Source organism: Psammomys obesus, unplaced genomic scaffold (genome assembly GCF_907164565.1).
Source record: "Psammomys obesus unplaced genomic scaffold, mPsaObe1.curated_primary_1811, whole genome shotgun sequence".
NCBI classification, from domain to species: domain Eukaryota; kingdom Metazoa; phylum Chordata; class Mammalia; order Rodentia; family Muridae; genus Psammomys; species Psammomys obesus.
Genome location: NW_026588752.1, coordinates 6,534,505 through 6,554,765, shown reverse-complemented (window position 1 = coordinate 6,554,765; position 20,261 = coordinate 6,534,505). Strand labels below are relative to the sequence as shown.

The 20,261-nt window shown below is 54.2% G+C and overlaps 4 protein-coding genes across 7 annotated transcripts; 3 read left to right on the top strand and 1 right to left on the bottom strand.

Annotated features, from left to right (window-relative positions):
- The first annotated feature begins 30 nt into the window (after window positions 1–30).
- Window positions 31–6,210, top strand: Tbl3 (transducin beta like 3). Its single transcript, XM_055604825.1, has 22 exons — window positions 31–180; window positions 1,360–1,411; window positions 1,488–1,583; window positions 1,670–1,717; window positions 1,807–1,948; window positions 2,037–2,121; window positions 2,208–2,378; window positions 2,466–2,541; window positions 2,627–2,720; window positions 2,806–2,987; window positions 3,077–3,218; window positions 3,322–3,380; window positions 3,652–3,755; window positions 4,218–4,365; window positions 4,450–4,680; window positions 4,767–4,837; window positions 4,924–5,080; window positions 5,158–5,216; window positions 5,440–5,543; window positions 5,631–5,702; window positions 5,808–5,966; window positions 6,058–6,210. The coding sequence occupies exons 1-22, from the start codon at window positions 140–142 to the stop codon at window positions 6,174–6,176; spliced, it is 2,412 nt and encodes an 803-aa protein (XP_055460800.1). The 5' UTR covers window positions 31–139; the 3' UTR covers window positions 6,177–6,210.
- Window positions 6,211–6,324: 114 nt separating this feature from the next.
- Noxo1 (NADPH oxidase organizer 1) lies at window positions 6,325–10,982 on the bottom strand. Of its 4 annotated transcripts, none has more exons than XM_055604721.1 (9): window positions 10,933–10,982; window positions 8,399–8,560; window positions 8,216–8,296; window positions 7,952–8,027; window positions 7,682–7,859; window positions 7,357–7,538; window positions 7,155–7,268; window positions 6,839–6,956; window positions 6,325–6,728 (listed from the first exon to the last, which is right to left on the bottom strand). In XM_055604721.1, exons 2-9 carry the CDS (start codon window positions 8,462–8,464, stop codon window positions 6,494–6,496), a joined length of 1,050 nt encoding a protein of 349 aa, XP_055460696.1. In that variant the 5' UTR covers window positions 8,465–8,560; window positions 10,933–10,982; the 3' UTR covers window positions 6,325–6,493. The 4 variants fall into 4 exon arrangements, with proteins under 4 accessions (XP_055460696.1, XP_055460697.1, XP_055460698.1 ...); XM_055604722.1 differs by lacking the exon at window positions 10,933–10,982 and adding an exon at window positions 10,281–10,436; XM_055604723.1 differs by lacking the exon at window positions 10,933–10,982 and adding an exon at window positions 10,242–10,280.
- Window positions 10,534–12,950, top strand: Gfer (growth factor, augmenter of liver regeneration). The gene is made up of 3 exons (XM_055604725.1): window positions 10,534–10,884; window positions 11,272–11,468; window positions 12,202–12,950. Exons 1-3 carry the CDS (start codon window positions 10,648–10,650, stop codon window positions 12,362–12,364), a joined length of 597 nt encoding a protein of 198 aa, XP_055460700.1. The 5' UTR covers window positions 10,534–10,647; the 3' UTR covers window positions 12,365–12,950.
- Window positions 12,951–15,640: 2,690 nt separating this feature from the next.
- Syngr3 (synaptogyrin 3) lies at window positions 15,641–19,997 on the top strand. Its single transcript, XM_055604853.1, has 4 exons — window positions 15,641–15,860; window positions 17,635–17,872; window positions 18,371–18,513; window positions 18,599–19,997. Exons 1-4 carry the CDS (start codon window positions 15,762–15,764, stop codon window positions 18,806–18,808), a joined length of 690 nt encoding a protein of 229 aa, XP_055460828.1. The 5' UTR covers window positions 15,641–15,761; the 3' UTR covers window positions 18,809–19,997.
- The last annotated feature ends 264 nt before the right edge of the window (window positions 19,998–20,261 follow it).

Below are 20,261 nucleotides of genomic sequence, written 5' to 3'. Positions count from 1 at the left end.
ATGACGTCAAAGTAGTTGCGGCTCCTGATGTCATCACAACGTGCCTTGGAGTACAGAGTAGCGCGCTGGCTGCTTCACGCGGCCAAAGGCTGCTGAGCTTGGAGGGATCCGAGCTTGCAGGGATCCGCTGTGCTAGGACATGGCCGAGACTGCGGCGGGAGTGTGTCGCTTCAAAGCCAAGTAAGTCCTGGGCAGAGGCGTTGAGGGTGAAGGGAAATGGGGAGGAACCCGGAAAGAAAGCCAGGAGTTGAGGGGCGTTCACTGTGATACAGGGACTTGAGTCCTGTGCTCAGTCAGTTCCTCTTGCTGTGAATAGCTCCCAGTTTATTCGTAGAGTCTAGTTTCCAGGCAATTAATCTTCATCTATCTCTGAGTAGATTGGATTATGGTAAGGGCTGGCAAAGAGAAATCTCAATGCTGCCAGCATCTGTGCTGATGGGTTAACTGGGTGTACAGCATCAGAGGCAGGTTTTATCTTGGGCAGACTTCCAGGGAATGGACTTAGGGGATTGGGACAGTGGGGCATTGGCATTTGGAAAGACCAACCCAGGCCGCATACAGGGTAGAGGCAGCTGACCTGTTACAGAGAATTCTTGTCTCAAAAAAAAAAAAAAAAAAGGAAGGGAAAAGTAGAAAGAATGATAGGCAGAAGTCCAGGGAAAGCTCCCAGGAGCATGTGAGAGGAGGGGAAGCGTTAAACGCTGCAGTGACAGCCTTCAGTTCTGAAAGGCACTGACAGCTGAGATGAGAGCGTGGGCTGGGAACCCACTGAGGATACTGGAATGGCCACCCCCTCTAGTCCTCAGAAAAGTGCAGTGACTCAGGTTGGACCAACGCAATAGAGAGAGTAAGAAAGAGGATGACAGTAGTATGACAGCTAGGCAGGGAGAAAGCAAATGCTGCTGGAGGAAGAAGACTTGTTGACCTAGTGCCATGCTGGCCCTCGCTGGGGAAGAGTTTGAGAGTATGTTGTATGTTACCTTTTTCTGGCCTCCCCCAGCTATCAGGGCCCCCCCCCCCACCAACAAACAAAAAAAAAAAAAAAAAAAAAAACAACTCTTTTCTGAAGCCTGGGCTGCTGTTGGGCTTTCTTCACCTGATTCAGGCCCGCCTCTTCAAACTACATGAGGACTCCACAAAATCCACACAGGCATGCTCACCAACTGGCTCTGGGTTTCAGCCTCTGAATAATGTGAAGCATCCTCCCACTGAGCTGCTTGTTCTAGCCCTGGGTTCCTGCTGCTGCCTAGACACCCTGCAAAGTCAGGGATTTGGCTCATCTCCAGGCTAGCACCCAGCACAGCTGGCCACTGGTCCAAGGGAGTTGGGCGATCACTCAGTATCTTGTTCTCTTTCCAGCTATGCTGTTGATCGAAAGATTGAACCTTTCTACAAGGGTGGGAAAGTACAGGTAACTACCCCCGGGGGCAGGGTAGAGGGGTAGGGAGTACTGAACAGTCCCTTGGCTGAGACACTTTCATCCCTAGCTGGACCAGACTGGCCATAACCTCTTCTGTGTCTGTGGTACCAAAGTCAACATCCTAGACGTGGCTTCAGGGGCTTTGCTTAGGAGCCTAGAGCAGGTGAGGACAGGCTGGAGTGGTTTCGGGGGGCTTGAGGGGAGGGCAGCACATTCTTACAGTGCTCTGTATTCCCACTCTTCCCTCAGGAGGACCAAGAGGACATTACTGCCTTTGACCTCAGTCCTGATGATGAGGTATGATGGGTAGGGGTGGTGGGTAAGCTGTGGTACCTCCCTTCCACACTGAATTGGTGAACATGTCTTGTCCCACACCCTCCCCCCAGGTACTGGTAACAGCCAGCCGGGCACTGCTGCTGGCTCAGTGGGCCTGGCGAGAAGGCACCGTCACTCGCCTGTGGAAGGCGATCCACACAGCTCCCGTGGCCTCCATGGCTTTTGACGCCACCTCTACACTGTTAGCCACAGGTAGGAAGGACCCCAGGTAGGTGGGTGTGCTGGAGGGCACAAGGGCAAGGATTTTGTACACCCCCTAACCCCAAACACATTCCCACAGGTGGCTGTGATGGGGCTGTGCGTGTCTGGGACGTTGTGCAGCATTATGGGACACACCACTTTCGTGGCTCACCTGGCGTCGTGCAGTGAGTAGGGCGGTGGAGGAGGGGTGAGCAGATGCGCCCCCCCCCCCCCCCGGGAGTACCGCTCATTTGTCTCGACTTGCTTTCAGTTTGGTGGCCTTCCATCCAGACCCCTCCCGCCTGCTGCTCTTCTCCTCAGCCGTAGACGCCTCTATCCGAGTGTGGTCACTGCAGGACCGCTCATGTCTGGCTGTACTGACCGCACACTATAGTGCTGTCACTTCCCTGTCCTTTAGCGAGGATGGTCACACTATGCTCAGGTCAGTGGCTGGTCACACAGGGCTTGGGTGCAAGGGTCGGTGTGTACCGAGGCTGAGACTGGAACCGAGGGAACTCTTTCTCCTCAGCTCTGGCCGCGATAAGATCTGCATAGTTTGGGACCTTCAGAGCTACCAGACCACAAGGACGGTTCCAGTGTTTGAGGTATGGTTGCCCGCAGGCCAGGGTTGGTGAATGGGGCAGGGATGGGAGGCATGGTTGTATAGACTCTGACCTTGCTTATCCACAGAGCACAGAAGCCGCTGTGCTATTGCCTGAAGAGCCAGCACCTGCTCTGGGTGTGAAGAACTCAGGCCTACACTTCTTAACAGCTGGTGACCAAGGTGTGAGGGGCTGGCTACATGTGGACCAGGGGGCTGGGTGAAGCCTGTAGACCTCATTCCCCTAACAGCCCTTGTTCTCCTACAGGGATCCTCCGTGTGTGGGAGGCAGCTTCCGGGCAATGTGTATACACGCAGTCACAAATGCCAGGCCTACGGCAGGAACTGACCCATTGTACCCTGGCCCGCCCTGCTGGCCTGCTCCTTACTGTTACTGCTGATCACAACCTGCTGATCTATGAGGCACATTCTTTACAGTTGCAGAAACAGGTAGGCACGTGTCCCTGCCCAGTGCAGGGCTTGGGCTTCTGGCTTCCTTTCACACAGGCCCTTACTCATGACCTTCCTACCCCCCACAGTTTGCTGGCTATAGCGAAGAGGTGTTGGATGTCCGGTTCCTTGGGCCCAATGACTCCCACATTGTTGTGGCTTCTAACAGCCCTTGCCTGAAAGTATTTGAGCTACAGACTTTGGCGTGTCAGATTCTCCATGGTCACACAGGCAAGCCCTCTGACATCCCTGGCACCTTAGCCTGAATTTGATAGTTCCCTTTGCTGCCTCCTTGTTATACTTGGTCTCTGATCACTCTTCACCTCTCTCCCAGACATTGTCCTGGCCCTGGATGTGTTCCGGAAGGGGTGGCTTTTTGCCAGCTGTGCCAAGGTGAGACCTCCTAAGAGATATGAAGGCAGCTGGGCGGTGGTGGCACATGCCTTTAAGCCCAGCATTGGGGAGGCAGAAGCAGGTTGATCTCTGTGAGTTCAAGGCCAGCCTGGTCTAACAAGTGAGTTCTAGGACAGCCAGGGCTACACAGAGAAATCCTGTCTTAAAAAAAAAAAAAAAAAAAAAAAAAAAAAGTTGAAGGTACAGGCCTTGTAGGTGAAAACCAGTGCAACAGAACTCATCATTTCTCTTCCATCCCTTATCTCTGCAGGATCAGAGCATACGCATCTGGAGGATGAACAAGGCTGGCCAAGTGGCCTGTGTAGCCCAGGGCTCTGGACACACACACAGCGTGGGCACCGTCTGCTGTTCTAGGTAGTGTATCAGAACTGGACCCAGGTGTATCCAAGGAGGTAGAGGCCGAAGACATTGGATTCTAGCACAGGGTGGAGAATGAGTGTGCTGATTTGGCCACACTGTGAGGCTTTAGCAAAGATGCAGAACAGAGAGACAGGAAGACTCAGGTGCCATGGCAGATTTTTTGGAAGTGGCCTTGGAAGGTGGGCAAAATGGGAAGGATTTGAAATAGAGAAAAGGACATTGAACAAGAACAAGGTCCTGCTAGAGAAGGTGACCTTTCTTTAAGATCTTGACCCTGTGGTTGGAACCAGGTGACACAGAGGTTTGATGGTGCAGGCAGAGGCATTTGGGGTGTTGTAGGCCAGTCTGCATGCCAAGGTAACCCCTCTGGTCATAGTGCAGAAGACTAGATCCTGGTGCAGTACAGACAGTGTCCTTTGGCCTGAGCAGTGTCTCCCTCTTTCTTGTTGGCTATAGGCTCAAAGAATCATTCCTGGTGACAGGCAGTCAGGACTGTACTGTGAAGCTATGGCCCCTCCCTGAAGCCCTATTGTCCAAGAACACAGCTGTGGACAGTGGCCCCCTGCTTCTACAAGCTCAGACCACCCAGCGCTGCCATGACAAAGTAGCCACATGTGGCCTCTGGGATGGGGTGTGGCTGGGCCTTTGCTGATGGATGCCTAAGTTTTATACTTGCTTTCATCACCAGGACATCAACAGTTTGGCTGTCTCCCCCAATGACAAGCTGTTAGCTACAGGCTCACAGGACCGCACAGCTAAACTCTGGGCCTTGCCTCAGTGCCAACTGTTAGGTGTTTTTTCAGGCCACCGACGTGGTCTCTGGAATGTCCAGTTCTCACCCACAGACCAGGTGCTGGCCACAGCCTCTGCAGATGGCACCATCAAGCTCTGGGCACTGCAGGACTTCAGTTGTCTTAAGGTAAATATTCCCCTAGTCCCATCCCCTTTCCAGTAACATCTCACACTCACTCATAAGACTTGGCTCACTCTATCGCTTCCCTGCAGACATTTGAGGGACATGATGCTTCTGTGCTGAAGGTGGCCTTTGTGAGCCGTGGCTCGCAGCTACTGTCTAGGTGAGTGGGCTAGGAGAGGGCTGGGGGTGCCTGGTAAGGGACATGCTCCTATACCCTATACTGTGTCATTCTGTTCTCAACCTCAGTGGCTCTGATGGGCTCCTGAAGCTGTGGACAATCAAGAGCAATGAGTGTGTGCGGACCTTGGATGCTCACGAGGACAAGATCTGGGGTCTACACTGCAGCCGACTGGATGATCATGCCATCACCGGTGGCAGTGACTCCCGAATCGTTCTCTGGAAGGTTGTGAACCCTAAGGGGTGGGATGAGGCAGGGTAAAGGACAGCACTGGGGCTTGTCTGACCCTGATTTGATCCCAGGATGTGACAGAAGCTGAGCAGGCAGAAGAGCAGGCCAAACGGGAAGAGCAGGTGATCAAGTAAGTCTGGGCATCCCGTCAGCAGGAGCATCCCTTGCATGTCCTAGCAGTACCAGCTCCATGTCCTAGCAGCGGCAGCTGCTGCATCCAGTCAGTAGCAGCAGCCCCGTGTGCTCCCTGCTGTGCAGCACAGGAAATGGGTTAAGGTAGTGCCCACACTTGGGGTACTTGGGCCCAGGCAGGCTCTCTGAGTGACCCTGTCCTTTTTCCTCTGTCCCGCCAGGCAGCAAGAACTGGACAACCTGCTCCACGAGAAGCGGTATCTCCGAGCACTAGGCCTCGCCATCTCCCTGGATCGTCCCCACACCGTGCTGACTGTTATCCAGGGTTAGTGCGTGCCCCAGGAGGAGGCTGGGGGGTGGTGCTCCGGGAATCAATAAACCCTTTCCTCAAGCCCAGACTTCCCTCTCGCAGCCATCCGGAGGGATCCTGAGGCCTGTGAGAAGCTGGAGGCCACTGTGCTCCGATTGCGACGAGACCAAAAAGGTTGTGAGCAGGCTGGAAGGGACCAGCCTGGGGAGGGGGTGTCCTGGTGGGCAGAATGGGGTGGAAAGGCCCAACAAGCAGTGTGACCATCCCTGTCACCTGCAGAGGCCCTGCTGCGCTTCTGTGTCACCTGGAACACCAATTCTAGACACTGCCATGAGGCCCAGGCTGTGCTTGCTGTGCTGCTGCGGCATGAGGCCCCCGAGGAACTGCTGGCCTATGAGGGAGTGCGGGGTACACTGGAGGCCCTGCTGCCCTACACTGGTATGGGACGTGGCCCTGGGTCCAGGGAAGCTCCTGGTAGGTTCAAAGACAACCCCTTACCCTAGCCTCAACCTCCTCTGTCTTCCTCTAGAGCGGCACTTTCAGCGGCTTAGCCGGACACTGCAAGCAGCCACCTTCTTGGACTTCCTGTGGCACAACATGAAGCTGTCCCCGCTCCCTGCTGCTGCCCCAGCCCTGCAAGACACATAAAGTTGCACTTTTCTATCTTGGCTTCTCATGTGAATCTGATCAGTCTCTCCCAAAATCCTTGGCCATACTTGGCTGACCAAGACTTCAACTGTAGAAGTTCAAGCTCCCCCTGCCCTCCAGCCTGAAGTCCCTTAACGGCACAGTGAGATTAGGTGATGTCACTCCAGTTTTATTTAGAGGAAATGGGAAGTTGCTGCCACTTGGCCCTGGCAGTTGTAGAGTCCCACCCTCATCCTGCCCCCTTGGCGGGTCTGGATCCTTGCTTTGCCTGTGGTTGGGGTTGACAGTGCAACCTCTCTGCAGGCCCCCACAAATCTTCAAGTGGGAACCTGGGAACCTTGGTCCTGACTCAGTGCTCTGCGGGTGATGGAGCAGCATCGGCTCTGGATGGCACTCCTACAGGGGCGAGTTGGTACCACAGGGGGAACAGTCGTGTCCTCGGCCACCCTGTCTTCCCCACCATTGTCTAGGAGCCCTGGCCTGCCCAGGAGGGAGCCCAGCCCTTCGGGTTGCAGCAGCACTGCAGGCAAAAGGCCAGCACGGCCATTGTACCTGCAACAAGAGCAAGGTGAAGGATTCACCAGGTGCCGTGTCCCCCTCCCGCCAGGCAAGACCTACCACTGCCCCACCACACATGCACACCCCATGCACACATGCTGTACCTGCACAGCCACCAGCCTCGGTCTGAGGTCTCCAGCACTTGCACGCGTGCCCCCAAGGGCACAGAGAGCTCATCAGTGCGACTGCCTTCGTAGGCCTGGATAGCACAGAACTGCCTCCCTAGGATAGATATTTGGGGATCACTGTAGAACTGTAAGGCCAGAGTCCTGACCTTTCTCTGGACTCACTTGTAATGCACCCTGGACTGCTCTGAAACCCACTTGGGCTTTCTCCTGCCTGTCAGCCGAACCACTATCACCTCCCTCGTGGGTTCATCTCAGCCATGCCGTGAGGTCCATTGTAGGGAGGGGCTCATACCACTGCCTTGCAAGGCCAGGCCTGACTCCTGGCCTTGGCCTGGGACTATCTCCTCCAGGTAGGGAGCTGGAAACCAGGCTGTCTGTTGATCCTTGTTTGCCACCAGCCACCAGCCTGTTCAAGAGGCCAGGAGAGGGCTCAGATGCCAAGGTCTGCACCCATCTTGATCAGAGGACCCAGGTTCTTAATACTGTAACCCTACCTGAAGGATGCCGTAGTAATACGTCCAGGATTTCTTGAGCCTGCGTGTGGAAAGGACTGTCTCTTGTGTCATGGGCATGGAAAGGCTGTAAACAGCGCATCCTCTGAGGCTCCAGGCTATGAATAGTAAGGCTGCCTACAGGTTGGGATAGGGGCTCCTCTGCTGTGGGCAGGATCACCAGGCTGTGCAGGGCAGCCAGCACACGTGAGAAATCAGGAGGAAGGATGGGAATACCCCTTTCCCCGAATACACATAGGTCAGCCCGGCCTTCTCATCTGCCCTTCCAACAAGAGCATGGGCTGGGAGTAAGGTGAATACTAGTCACCTGCCAGGAGGCAGTGTGGGCTCCAGATCCAGAGGTTTGGGTGCAAAGAAGTCACTGAGTGCTGAGCTCCTCAATATGCGCTCTGAGGTTGCCAGCAGTGCCTGTACATAGGTGTCCAGCAGCCGCAAACGTACCAGACCTCGGCCAGTATGCCCCCGACGAGTCAGCAATGGAGCATCTGCCCAGGTATCACAAGCATACACTGTGGGACCCCTCTCACCCACCCACACTTGTTTGGCTCACCATCCCTATGTCCCCTCAAGGCCTGACCAGGAAGCTTAGGAAGAACTCGTTCAGATGTCCGCAGCAGGCCCGCCTCCACTGGGAAAGTTTTCTTAAGGATCTTCTGATGGGGAGAAGCATGTGTCAGTCTCTGGAAGTGGAGAGAACCTCCAAGGGAGGGAAGGGTCCCTAGAAGGGCTCCTCCAGGCAGAAAGGGAAGTCCTTGGACCAAGATCATTGACAGGTCGTAAATCTAGAGGACTCTGGACTGGGGGAAATAACCCATTGAGGTCTAGTTCCAGTGTTACTTACCTGCAGCTGCCTAAACTCATCCCAGCTCCTTCGAACAAATGTGTCACTCTTGTCCGACCAGCATACAGAAAAGGCAAATGTCTGTGAGGAAAGGTCAAGGTGCCGTCTTCTTCAGACTTTGCCAGCTACCCTTCTGCCTCTAGAGAATATTGGGGTAAGATTGAGGGACCTAACTGGTCCTACCTGGAGTCGCTCCATCTGCACCAGGGCTACAGCATGGGCTGCTGCTGGGTGTCTTGGACTTGCCATGGTTATGAATGGCCTCCCACAGGGTGCTTGAAGGGATTCTGAGCATCCGGAAGAAGTGAGGTGGAATTTCCCCACACAGCCATATAAGTAGAATCCCTACAGAACAGTCACAGGTTCAATTTCCTGGTTCCTAACACAAAGTCTAAGAGGATTCATCATGGGAAAATTGTGCTGGAGAGGAGCAAGCCAGGGCAGGTCGAAGGTAAAAAATGGAGTCCTTTGTACAGGACTGTTCTGAAACAGACCCAAGGGGCTGGAACTGCCACCTGTGGCTTCTTTCCTAGCTAAGGGAAGAAAGGAGGTAGGGAGTATTACCATCAAAGTGCCGCCTCAACCTCACCTGACCCCTGTGCCCCTTCCCCGCCCTGCTGTAATCTCCCGCCAGGGTGTGTCTGACAGTTTGGTCTTTGAATTCCCCTGTGGGGCTATGTGCTGTTGTCATCTGAATCAAATACTTCATCCCTGGGTCCTTTGAGTTTAGTTTTGTTGTTGGTAGTGGTGCTTTTGTTTTTGTTTTTTGACATGGTTTTGTCAAATTCCCAAGGCTGGCTTTAAAATTGAGATACTCCTGCCTCAGGCTGCTGAGCAGCTAGGGCTCAGACTTGTGTCACTAGGTCATGAAATTCTCCTCTTTCCTGGGCCAGTCTTGACATTGCCTTTAACAACTGGTTCTTACAGTTGGAAAAGGGGTGTGTGCCTACCACTAGGGACCTAGAGGAATCGTGAGCCCCTCTCATCATCCAACTGACAGGCTGTCTACCTCTCCCAACCTTCCACGCTCTCTGCTCTCTCCACTTACCCCTCATAGCCTCCTCACTTAGATGCATACAGAGGAGACTCCAACTCTGTGGCTAGTAAGATCCTCCCTCTTAAGAATCCACTCACAAATCAGATCAGGTTAGCTTTGTCCCAAACTGTCCAACATCTTCCACGACTTTTAGAACAAATGCCAATTCCTAGAGGGTCATTTGTAGGCCTCTAGTTCCCCAGACTTCTCCCGGTGGTCTAGTGCTTCTGCAAAATGCCAAGAGCCTGAGCTGATTCCTCATCCTACAGGCCAATGTCTAAGGGTCTCCAACTTTAGCCCACACCCGATGTCTAAGGGTCTCCAACGTAGCCCACACCCTATGCATGGCTCTCCACAGTTTTGTAAATAAAATTTATTCTGGTGACTGGGTTTTTCCCATCTTCTACTGGTTAAAGGCTAAAGAGGCAGTCTTCTTCCTTGTTCTGCTCAGTACCGGAAACAGCACTTAGAGCAGAGTAAGCACTGTACAAATATTTACAGAATGAGTGAATGAACACACGGAGGCAGGGGAAGGAATCCTTTCTATGACGGCGCAGGCTTTTAAGACAAACACTCGAGGAGGTCGTGATGGTGGTGAAGATTCAGGAATTCAACGTCATCTTCACTCGGCTACAAACGGAGTTCGAAGTTAGCCCAAGTTACATGAGCCCTGTCTCATGAAAAAAAAAAAAAAAAAAAAAAAAAAAAGGAATTCCTGCTCCTGCGGCTGCAGCTTTGTGAGCATAATAATCTTTTATCCAGGCTATATAATTAAGACGAAGCCTCTCCGAAGCTTGCGGAGAGGAGGTGGGGGAAAGGGTGTAGTTACTAGGGCACAGGTCGCCCCGGGCCACTAATGCTATTTGGTCTCTGTGAGGTCACACCCCGTCGCGCGTTACCAAGGCACCCAGAAGCCAGAAAGGCCCAAAACTTGGCCGCTGGTAAGGATCTAAGCCAAGCGATGGGGGTGACGCGAGAGGCATCTCCGACCTCGTCTCAGCCCGAGTTCTCAGCACAGCCACAGCGCACCTTCCACCACACACTACATTTCTTCTGGAGGAAGAAGCCCCGGCCCCGCCATGGACCCCGCAGGCCCAGCTCGCGGAGGGCAACCAGGCGCCAGACTACCGGCAGAGCCGGAGCCGCTGCCCCCGCTGCCGCCGCGGCCTGGGTCTCCGGCTCCGCCCGTTCCCCTTCCGAGGCCTCCTGCTCCGCCGCGACCCGGGCCGCCGCCTCGGCCGCCAGCCCCGCCCCGCCGCCAGGCCCCGCCTCCCGCCCCAGCGTGAACCCGGCCCGGGGCGGCCTCCCGCGCTCCTGCCGCCGCGCTCTGGCGGTGGCGCTCGCTCGGTCGGCCTCCGGGAAGCCCTCTCCGCCCCGCCGTCGCTACGCCATCAAGATGGCGGCGCCCAGCGAGCCGGCGGGCTTTTCCCGCGGCGGTCTCTTTTCCTTTCCGCCGGGCGGCGCGCGCTCCGACATGACCGACGACCTGGTGACTGACGCGCGGGGCCGCGGCGCGGGGCACAGGGAAGCCGCCGGGCCTGCCGCGACCCCGGCACCGCAAGGTGTGGAGCACGGGAAGCGACCGTGCCGGGCCTGCGTGGACTTCAAGTCGTGGATACGGACCCAGCAGAAGGTGCAGGTGCCCCGCGTGGCTGCCCGGTCCCGATCCCCCGCCCCACACCTGGTTTCCCGGGGCCGGTTCAGGCCTCCCCAGGCCCTAAGCCCTCGGGGTTGGCTGTGCCTAAACATGTCCACCCCTCACCCCCATACACCGTTAGGCTCGAACTTTTGAGCTTTCAAGCCACTGGTTGGTTAGCTGGTTAGAGCGATTTAGTCGGCTGCCAACCGAAAAAGGGAGCGTTCTTGTTCCCTTTATTATTTATTCATTTATTTTTGTGACACTGGGAATCCAACCCAAGGCCTCTGGCGTTCAACGCAAGCCTTCTGCCACTGGGTTGGAATTTTATGGGCTTCTGGTTGGGTAGAAATGAACTGACCCTTAGTCGGCCTACTTCTGCAGCGGGACGTCAAGTTTAGGGAGGATTGTCCAGAGGATCGGGAGGAATTGGGTCGCCACACCTGGGCTTTCCTCCACACGCTGGCCGCCTATTACCCGGACATGCCTACCCCAGAACAACAGCAGGATATGGCCCAGTTCATACATATATTTTCCAAGTTTTACCCCTGCAAGGAATGTGCGGAAGACATAAGGGAGAGGTAAGTTGTAACTGCACCTCTGTCAGTAAGGCCCCTGAAAGGGGCCTGGCTGTTGTCATAGAGAGGGGCCTAGAAAAATAAAAAGAAAAAATAGATTTGGAAGTGACAGGGATCCTTCTCCTTTCTCAAAAGCCCAGTTCTTTAGATCGTTAATCTTAAAGCTCTTAGGAATGGCTTCCCTGCCACTTCCCTTACTTATTCCTCATGGGCAGATTGGCTAAAACTACATATTGCCTAATTTCCCTAATCCCTCAGCTTGGTTACAGACTTTAAAAATGGGAATGAAATAAACTTGTATCGCTCTCAATGGCCTAACCTACTCTCCATAGGTATTCCTAGGTTGGACCTGTGGAGCAGTTGCACTTGCTATTTGAAGCCTAGACAGTTAGGAATGAGGGGGATCTCTTTCTGAACTGGGCCTCTGCTGCTAAGAAACTGTTCCTTGTGCCAAGCCCCACCTATCTGTCCTCTTCCTGGGTCAGTAGATGTGGGCTGAGGCTCCCTGATTGTTACAAGGTTGTAAAATTGCCTGCTTTAGTATATCTTGCTCTGGGCTCTTGCTTTCAGGTGAGTTTCCTCCTGAGCCCAGGAAACCTTTGGCCTTCCCGTCCCCTCGGAATATGAAGGCATCTCCAAGTTTAGTTCTTAGCAATGCCCCAGCTCCCTGTCCCCAGGCACTGGCGACAGAGGAACCAGCATCTCCTTACGTTCTTCATGTGCTTCTCTCACAAAGGATAGGCAGGAACCAGCCAGACACAAGCACTCGAGTTTCCTTCAGCCAGTGGCTGTGCCGCCTGCACAATGAGGTGAACCAGAAGCTGGGCAAGCCTGACTTTGACTGCTCAAGAGTAGATGAGCGATGGCGTGATGGCTGGAAGGACGGCTCCTGTGACTAGAAGACTGCTGGCAGAGCATGTGGGCAGTCTAGCCAGGATCTCTGGGCAACCTGGCTAGAGAGGGACAGCCTATTGATTAAAGTGCATCTGAGCCAAAGCTTGTTTTGGTGGTGGGGAGAGGGGGTACCTGGCACACTGCCTGTGGGAAGCCCATCCACAAGATTAAGAAGTGAAGCTGCCTACTACAGACACTTGGGTGGCCTCCTCAGCCTAGGCCCCGTGGGTCTGAAGATGGAGAAGTAGTCCAGGGAGTCTCATGCTCTTCCTAATGCAGCCTCTTGCTCATTATACCCCTGGGACATAGTTGCCTCATAGCAAGATAGGCTAGAGCATTGCCTTCCTACTGCATAGCCAGGGTGCCTACGGAGCTGTGACCCTGGCAACTCTGTGCCATTTCAGAACTGAAGCACGGTACTGAGCTGTCTCTCCTGTACCTGCTCTAGTAGTTTTTCTATTAGGGTATACCCACTGTGGTGCCTGCTGTGCCTGGCACATGGTCTTCCACAGCTATGACAGGCGTGCCAGCAGAGGATCCTGGAAACAGCTTCCTAGAATCTGAGACCAAAATAAAGTGAAGCGACTTAGAGCCTGGTTTCTGTGTGCTTTGTTCTGGGGTTTACAGTAATGGCGTGGCCTGTTTTTGCTTTTCTGTGATTAGCTGGGTCCTCTTGTCTGAAGTAAGTTCTGGATAGAAGTCACTGTGGAGCAGCTGATGCAGAAACTCTTCAGGAAGAGTCAGAATTCCCAGGGTGAGGAAGAAGCTGAAGAAGACTAGGCGTCTGTGGGGTACAAATGGGTTGTGGCCAGCCTTGGCAGCTGGCCAATTTTGCATCTCAGTGACATTCAGAATTGCTGAATGTGGTGCTGGAGAGATGGCTCAGAGGGTAAAGAGCACTGACTGCCCTTCCAGAGGTCCTGAGTTCAATACCTAGCATCCACACAGTGGCTCATAACCATCTATAATGCCATCTGGTGTCCTCTTTCTGGCCTGCAGGCAGAACATTGTACATAATGATTTTAACAGAAAAAAAAAATACATGCAGGCAAAACACATTTATTTGTTGTAGCCTCTGTCAGTCTTCCTTCTCCGCCCCACCTCCCAAACAAGGTTTTTCCATGGAGCTCTGGCTGGCCTGGAACTCAATTTGTAGACCAGACTGGCCTTGAATTTATAGAGATCCACCTGCTTCTGCCTCTTGAGTTCTAGGATTAAAAACATTACAAAAAAGGGAAAAAGGCCAGGTATAGTGACACATGTCTTTACCTTTAACCCTTGCACTCAGGAGGCAGAGGTAGTCAGATCTCTGTGAAGTATGAAGCCACTACTGAGTTCCAGGTCAGTCAGGGTTATATAGATCTTATCTAAAAACTAGGAGAGGAAAACCAACAACTCAGTTTTAAAAAGTAAAACCTTCATTTTGTCCCTGTTCACATGGTGTCCAGGTCAAGGCAGGAACTGTAGTGTAGGAAGGTTATGGTTTGAGCTGGCATTTGAGAGCGGTCCTGCACATACAGAGGAAGAGAGGCAATACAAAGGGGTAAGTACCCAGCGATGGTGGCACACACCTTTAATACCAGTACTACATAGTGAGGCCCTGTCTCAACCACAGAGAAGGCCCCAGGACCCTTTAGGCCCACAAGTAGATCTGTTAAGTGGATTAGGAAAAGGGACTTCCAAAAGGGGCTCGTGATGGGTAGGGATGTAGCTAAGAAGGAAAATGCTTGCCTGTTGCATAATGCCCAAGGTTCTATTTCCTGGGTGCTGTAGGCTATGAGGTATAAGTAGCATGGATGAATCAGTAGAATCAAGCTTGATGCTGAAATGGCAGGTGGAGGTGTCTGTCCAGACACAGGGCAGGTGTTTGATTACACTGGGGATTCTGAGGGAAAGAGAGGGAGAGGTACTAGAGATAGATGGGTAACAGCTTGAATTTGTTTTGGTGATATTGGGAACTGAATCTAAGACCGATCCCATGCTTGCTAGGTAGCCATTCTACCGCTGAGCCCAAGAACCCTGTTTTTCAAAGAATGGGCTGTGTGTTTGGGTGCTGATGAAAGTAATAGAGGAAAAGGGGGAACACATATCTTCTGTCCCAAGCTAAGAGGAGACGGGATGGGATGAACTGTCAGAGAGTTGACCAAACTGGTGGGCTGCCTCTGTTCAACTAGACTGAAGAGTTTCAGATCAAAACCGGTGGGTTTCCCAGGGACTGGACCCGGCAACCCCAGCTACACTTCCCTCTGAAGAACGAACAACAGGTCACAGTAAAGCGCTTGGCACTATGTATTCTCAGTATATGTAAACTTTGCTTATACCTGGCTCTGGTCCCAGGAAGACAAAAATAGATAATTAGGGGCCTTACCCAAGATCACTACACCCCAGCTTCTGTGGCCGTGAAAGTGGAACCATTTGGTGTTCTACCAGCCTGGCACTGCAAGAGCATGAAGTACGTCTGTTACTTAGGCCGGGGTCTTTGGGAATCCCAGCAGAGGCCAAGGGGGCTAGGCAACAGCTGGGACAAGATTTTATCTCAGCTGCTTCTCCCCAACGCAGGATTAATTAGCTACAGATCAACCAGCTACAGATCAACCGAGGGAACCAGAGATGAACAGAGCTTCTGGAAGACATGATCTGGCCAGAGGAAGAGGACCTTCCCTCCTGCTGGCCACAGGGACTCTGCTTCCCAGTCAAGTTCGGGAGGGTAGGAGCCACAATTCCCACATGATCCTGTTAAAAAGGTACAACCTATGAAGGAGAAGCCAGAATGCAGGGGGGTGTGAGCCACATGTCTGAGCTGAGATGTTCTCCATTCTCAGAAAGAGGTCAGGGGCTTCTTTCCTTACGTGTTCCTTAATTTTCTTACAGACTCAAGGGCTACTGAGAAAGTCCCTCGGTGACTTACCTCTGGTCTTCCGAGGCAGAGGCTAGTTTCCTCTCCCTGAATGTAAAGGGCAAGATGCTGGGCCTCAGTTTCCCCTTACATACTCACCAAAAGACCCTTCCGGTCAGAGAAGTAGGGTAATGTGCTTGTCGTTTTGTCGAAGCTCTTGGCCATGGCAAAATCTGAGCTCAGCCCTTACCTTCTCTCTTGCCCACCTCTAAACCCCATGAGGATTTCGCTTTGTTTCTTCTGAGAACGTGCCCATCCCCTACTCTGTCAAGCTGGGAAGAGCTAGCCGGGAAGGATGGAGGGCGAGGGCTCAGGCCCCGGCGCGTGGACCTAGTCGGGGGCGCTGGCTCGGCCCCGCCCCGCGCGCCCGCGCCGCAGCCGAGGCGCGCTCCCGGGAGGCGGTGGCAGCGGCAGCATCCGTAGCATCAGCAGCCTCAGCCGCAGCCCCGGGCGGTCTCGGGCAGCACAGACCTGCGGGACAAACGGACAGAAGGCAGAGGTCCGCAATGGAGGGAGGCTCCTTCGGCGCCGGCCGTGCGGGAGCTGCCTTCGATCCCGTGAGCTTCGCGCGGCGGCCCCAGACCCTGTTGCGGGTCGTGTCCTGGGTGAGTGGCTCCTAAGCAGGTCCCTTCCCGGACCCCCGCCTCTCCTAGCATCCCCTGTCCCCCACCCTCCCCCACCCCCTGCCCATCGCCCCTCACCCTCCTCTCCGCCGGCCCCTCCCCCCGGGCCGCAGGTTGGGGTGACGTCACAAGTCTAGGCGCGCCCACCTGCGGGCGGGGGAAGGGACCGCTGTTACCAATAGACCTTGAGAGGTCACCTCTCCCCCTGCCCTCAGTTCCTCTTTAGGTCTAATCCAGTCCTCTTCCTCAGTCTTCTCTTCATTTTTCCGGTTCCCACGACCTGGAAGCGGGCACGGGGTTGCGGATGTGATTCTCCGAGGGATTCAGGGACTAAATTCCCGATGGAAGAGGGGGTATGGGAGCCAAGGGGAAATGCGCAGTTTCCTTCCCTTTGCCTGATCACAAATCCACTGGCTCATTTGAAGGGTGATGGTCCTTCCTAGACCCCTCAGGTCTAGCTGGGAGTTGAAGCAGGAAAAGAGGGCTCCCTGTTGGTGTAGGGGAAGGGGCTCATCTGGGAGGGCTTCCTGGAAGTGGCATGGAAGCCGCAGAATGGTGGTGTGTGTCCTGCCTGTCCTAGGGCAGAAGCTTTAGGAAATGGGTGCTAAAGTCTGGATTTTTGTCCAGCTGGCGCTCATCTAATCTCCATGCCTGCCTTGGAGGAGGGCGGTTCCCAGGGTGGGGCAGCCCCTCCCCCCAGGACCTCGTGGACTGAAGGAAGAACACTCTTCTGATTGCTCTCAAGGGACAGGTCCATGCCGTGGCATTTTCCATGACTACATTATCAAGGAGATTGGGTGAGAAAAGAGTGGAACGATGAGTTGAGGCTAGAGGGCATTCTTGAGAACGCAGGACTGACGGGACTTAGAAGTGTCTGGTTTAAGATGACTGTGGCTTGCTTCTGTCATGCCTCGGAGAACTGGTGGACGGAAGGTACCGAGGTTGGGCCAAACCTTAGAACTCAGTGGTCACCTTTAGAAGCCAAATGCTCTTGACTGGTGTTATAATAACTCTGAAGTGTCCGCCGCTGCTGGTGGACATTCTTGGGACCCAGCATTCCATCGAGGCTACTTCACACCATGAGGCACACGAAGGAGCGGACACACTGCTCGGGTTCAAAGGGGGAAGGGCTGACATACTTCTCTAGACAGCTGCCCATTGGTGTCACCTTCCACATGCCCTGGCCCACCACAGCCCTGGAAGTCACCCACAGGGTGAAGGCTCAGTCTCCACATTTAAGTATAGTCACTCAGTCATGTGACCCTGAGAAGTAAAATGTGGACCCTAATATGCCTCCTTAGCAAAGGGATAAGAAGGGTGCCTCTGCTCTTTTTGTTGACGGGTGTTTGGACTGCAGGTCTGATGGTGTGCATCATGAGCTGCCATGTGGGTGCTGGGAGGAACCCAGGTCCTCTAGGAGAACAGCCTGTGTTCTTAACCACTGAACCACGTAGTACTGTTTCATTAGAGACTTGTGTAGCCAGGGCTGTCTTCCTCTTACCCTTCTTCTTCCACCTATCCAGTGTTGAGGTTACACTCCATGCAAACCCACCTAAAGTAGCGGTTTTAGCTACTTCCTAAATGACTCTTTATTTTCAATAATTACTCAGTACACGAGGGAATGGGAAGAGAAGCTCAGTGCTTCAGGGGAACTCTGAGACAGCAATCAGACGTGGGCTCTTGACAGAGGCAACAGATGCCTCAGGGGATGGCGGGAGGAGACCTGGGAGCCCTAAACACTTCCCGCTGCCCGCAGGTATTTTCTATAGCCGTGTTTGGTCCGATTGTCAACGAGGGCTACGTGAACGCAGACAGCGGTCCAGAGCTGCGTTGCGTCTTCAATGGAAACGCGGGCGCCTGTCGCTTCGGCGTCGTGCTGGGTCTCGGGGCCTTCATCGCCTGCGCCGCCTTCCTGCTGCTGGACGTGCGCTTTCAGCAGATCAGCAGTGTCCGAGACCGGCGTCGTGCAGTGCTGCTGGACCTGGGCTTCTCAGGTGGGAGGCAGGCGGGGCCTGGTGTAGGGAGCGGGGCTGGTGCGGGGCCTCTGGGAAAAGGTGGAGCCTGGCACTATCCGGGAGATCCTAGGACGTTTGCATGGACGCGACTGGGTCTCTAGGGATGGACCAGGTGCAGGGACTGCCGCTGGGCTTCTTCCTCGTCTCAGAGATGCTTCTCAGGGTTTTGAGCAGGTGGGACCCAACCACAAGAGGGCGCGACCTAGAGGTACAGGGTCGAAGCCTTATGCAGGGAGCTCCTGGGATCTCTGGACTCGTGGCCAGTCTAGAGAAAGGGGTGCCTGACGTGCAGAGTAAGGCTAGGCTTCGAAGGGGCAGGGGCAGGGGCAGGGGCAGGGCTTTGGAGGTCTTGCGAATGGCGTTTTTGAACTTGAGGGACACTGCAACTTCTCTGAACGCGTGAGGTTCTGTGGTTTAACTAGAGCGAGGATCCTGGTGGCGGAGGAGCACCATCTGATCCCCAGCCCCCACCTGCAGGGGTCTGGTCCTTCCTGTGGTTCGTAGGCTTCTGTTTCCTCACCAATCAGTGGCAACGCACAGCTCCAGGGCCAGGCACCGCACAGGCTGGGGATGCAGCACGGGCCGTCATCGCATTTAGCTTCTTCTCCATCCTCAGCTGGGTGAGTGCGGGTCCATGGGCGGAAGGGGGTGTGTGGGGGGAGTGTCTCCGGGTTTGCCCCAGCTGACCCTGGCTCCCCCATCCAGGTGGCGCTCACCGTGAAGGCCCTGCAGCGGTTCCGCCTAGGCACCGATATGTCTCTCTTTGCCACAGATCAGCTAGGTGCTGGGGCTGCCCAGGCCTACCCAGGCTACCCAGTAGGCAGTGGTGTGGAGGGCACAGAAACGTACCAGAGCCCGCCCTTCACCGAGACCCTGGACACGAGCCCCAAAGGGTACCAGGTGCCTGCCTATTAGTAGCTGTTAGGCTCCGGCCAGGGCTGGAAGGCCACCTCACCATCGTAGGCCTCAAGGCCTCCTGAGACCTTTCCTGGGTCCTACCGTGCCAGGGACAGAGAAGGTAGCCACTGTGGGACTCTGGGACCAAGGGGAGTAGCCTCCCTGGGGTGCCTGGACTGTCTTCACAAAGCTTCCCCTAGCCAGAGGTCCCAGTTCTAAGGCCCTGAGAAGAAAACAGTACTTCCTGGAGTGGACTGGCCTGGGAGGCATTCCTTTCATGGGGCCAGCCAACCAGGGACTCACCTGTCCACTCTAGGGTCAGAAGTCCAGCTGTCTTTCAGGGCAGGGTGCAAGGGCTTCTGGGATCAGGCGGAGAGAGACTGATTGTTTCCTTAGGTGGAAGTTATGGCCCTTGTTCCCAGCCCCATGTCCCTGTGGGCAGCGACTGCCCTGGCTCCTCTCGTGGTGGTCCACCCTGTCTGGAGGCTCCTTCCACTTCCTCTTGCAGGATCCCTAGAGCAGCTCAGCCCTGTCGGTGTTGTGATTGTGATTAAGTCTTCAGGTCTCATCTCATAGTGCCCCATAAGCTGCCCCTCTCCCATGTGGCTCCTGCCAGGTGAGGGTGCTTTTGACCAGGAAGGCATAGACAGCTATGGGCCTGGGCACCCTTCCCCCTCCAGGAAGACCTTCCCTAGGGAAGAGTGAGACAGCTGGGTACCTGGGTGCCAGGCAAGACAAGCCTCTTACAAGGAGAGGACTAAAGGTCTCATCTGCCCAGGGTGTCCCTGGAGAGAGTCATTTCTGTAAATGGCTTAACCTCGGCTTCCTGAACCGATTCTCCTAATAGGTCCTTCCCTATTCTCCTGTCTATCCCCTTTTATGGCCCAGACCAGGTGTGGGTCCCCACGCATAGCAGACTACTCATGCATTGCTTGAAGCTGGCTTTTCACATCCAGTCAAAACCAAACGCGTTGCCATATCTCATTCTTTCAGACAAAATGCCTCCCTGTGGAGTTGCAGTTGAATGACACCCCTGTACGTTGTAGCATAGACCAATCATGTGGAGATTTAAGTGGACATGTTTACAATTTTTGTATATATGGATCTATTTCTCTCTCTTCTGAAAGAACAATCTGTGATTGTGTATTTTCAGTGTCCCCTGTTACAACTGCAACTTCTTTACAATAAAGACTGTAAATGCATTGATCATGACTAAGGTCCTCCCAGAATCATTTTCACCCCTCTCCCTCCTGTGCTGGTGGCTGGGGAATCGGGGTTTGGGGGCCCACAATTTAGAAGGGGTAGGAAGGTGGGGATCAGGCCGACTCCTAAATTTTAGAGAAAGACCACACAACTATGATCCCTCAGGAGAGCACCTTGGTCTGGTGAAATTTGCTGCTCATTGCAGGCTCTCTGAAATGCTGAAGATCCTCTCTGGTTTTGTCCTTTTTCTTATTATTTTCTTTCTTTC

Bases quoted from the DNA above. Each gene is read 5' to 3' on its own strand.
- Tbl3 (XM_055604825.1), top strand. From the start codon at position 140: ATGGCCGAGACTGCGGCGGGAGTGTGTCGCTTCAAAGCCAA. The intron at 1,718-1,806 runs GTATGATGGGTA...CCCTCCCCCCAG, and splicing joins ACCTCAGTCCTGATGATGAG to GTACTGGTAACAGCCAGCCG. The intron at 4,681-4,766 runs GTAAATATTCCC...GCTTCCCTGCAG, and splicing joins AGGACTTCAGTTGTCTTAAG to ACATTTGAGGGACATGATGC.
- Noxo1 (XM_055604721.1), bottom strand. From the start codon at position 8,464: ATGGCAAGTCCAAGACACCCAGCAGCAGCCCATGCTGTAGCCCTGGTG. The intron at 8,297-8,398 runs GTAGGACCAGTT...CTTTCCTCACAG, and splicing joins TGCAGATGGAGCGACTCCAG to ACATTTGCCTTTTCTGTATG. The intron at 7,539-7,681 runs GTGACTAGTATT...TGCCCTGCACAG, and splicing joins CCCACACTGCCTCCTGGCAG to CCTGGTGATCCTGCCCACAG.
- Gfer (XM_055604725.1), top strand. From the start codon at position 10,648: ATGGCGGCGCCCAGCGAGCCGGCGGGCTTTTCCCGCGGCGGTCTCTTT. The intron at 10,885-11,271 runs GTGCAGGTGCCC...CTACTTCTGCAG, and splicing joins GGATACGGACCCAGCAGAAG to CGGGACGTCAAGTTTAGGGA. The intron at 11,469-12,201 runs GTAAGTTGTAAC...TCTCTCACAAAG, and splicing joins GCGGAAGACATAAGGGAGAG to GATAGGCAGGAACCAGCCAG.
- Syngr3 (XM_055604853.1), top strand. From the start codon at position 15,762: ATGGAGGGAGGCTCCTTCGGCGCCGGCCGTGCGGGAGCTGCCTTCGAT. The intron at 15,861-17,634 runs GTGAGTGGCTCC...CGCTGCCCGCAG, and splicing joins TGTTGCGGGTCGTGTCCTGG to GTATTTTCTATAGCCGTGTT. The intron at 17,873-18,370 runs GTGGGAGGCAGG...CCCCACCTGCAG, and splicing joins GCTGGACCTGGGCTTCTCAG to GGGTCTGGTCCTTCCTGTGG.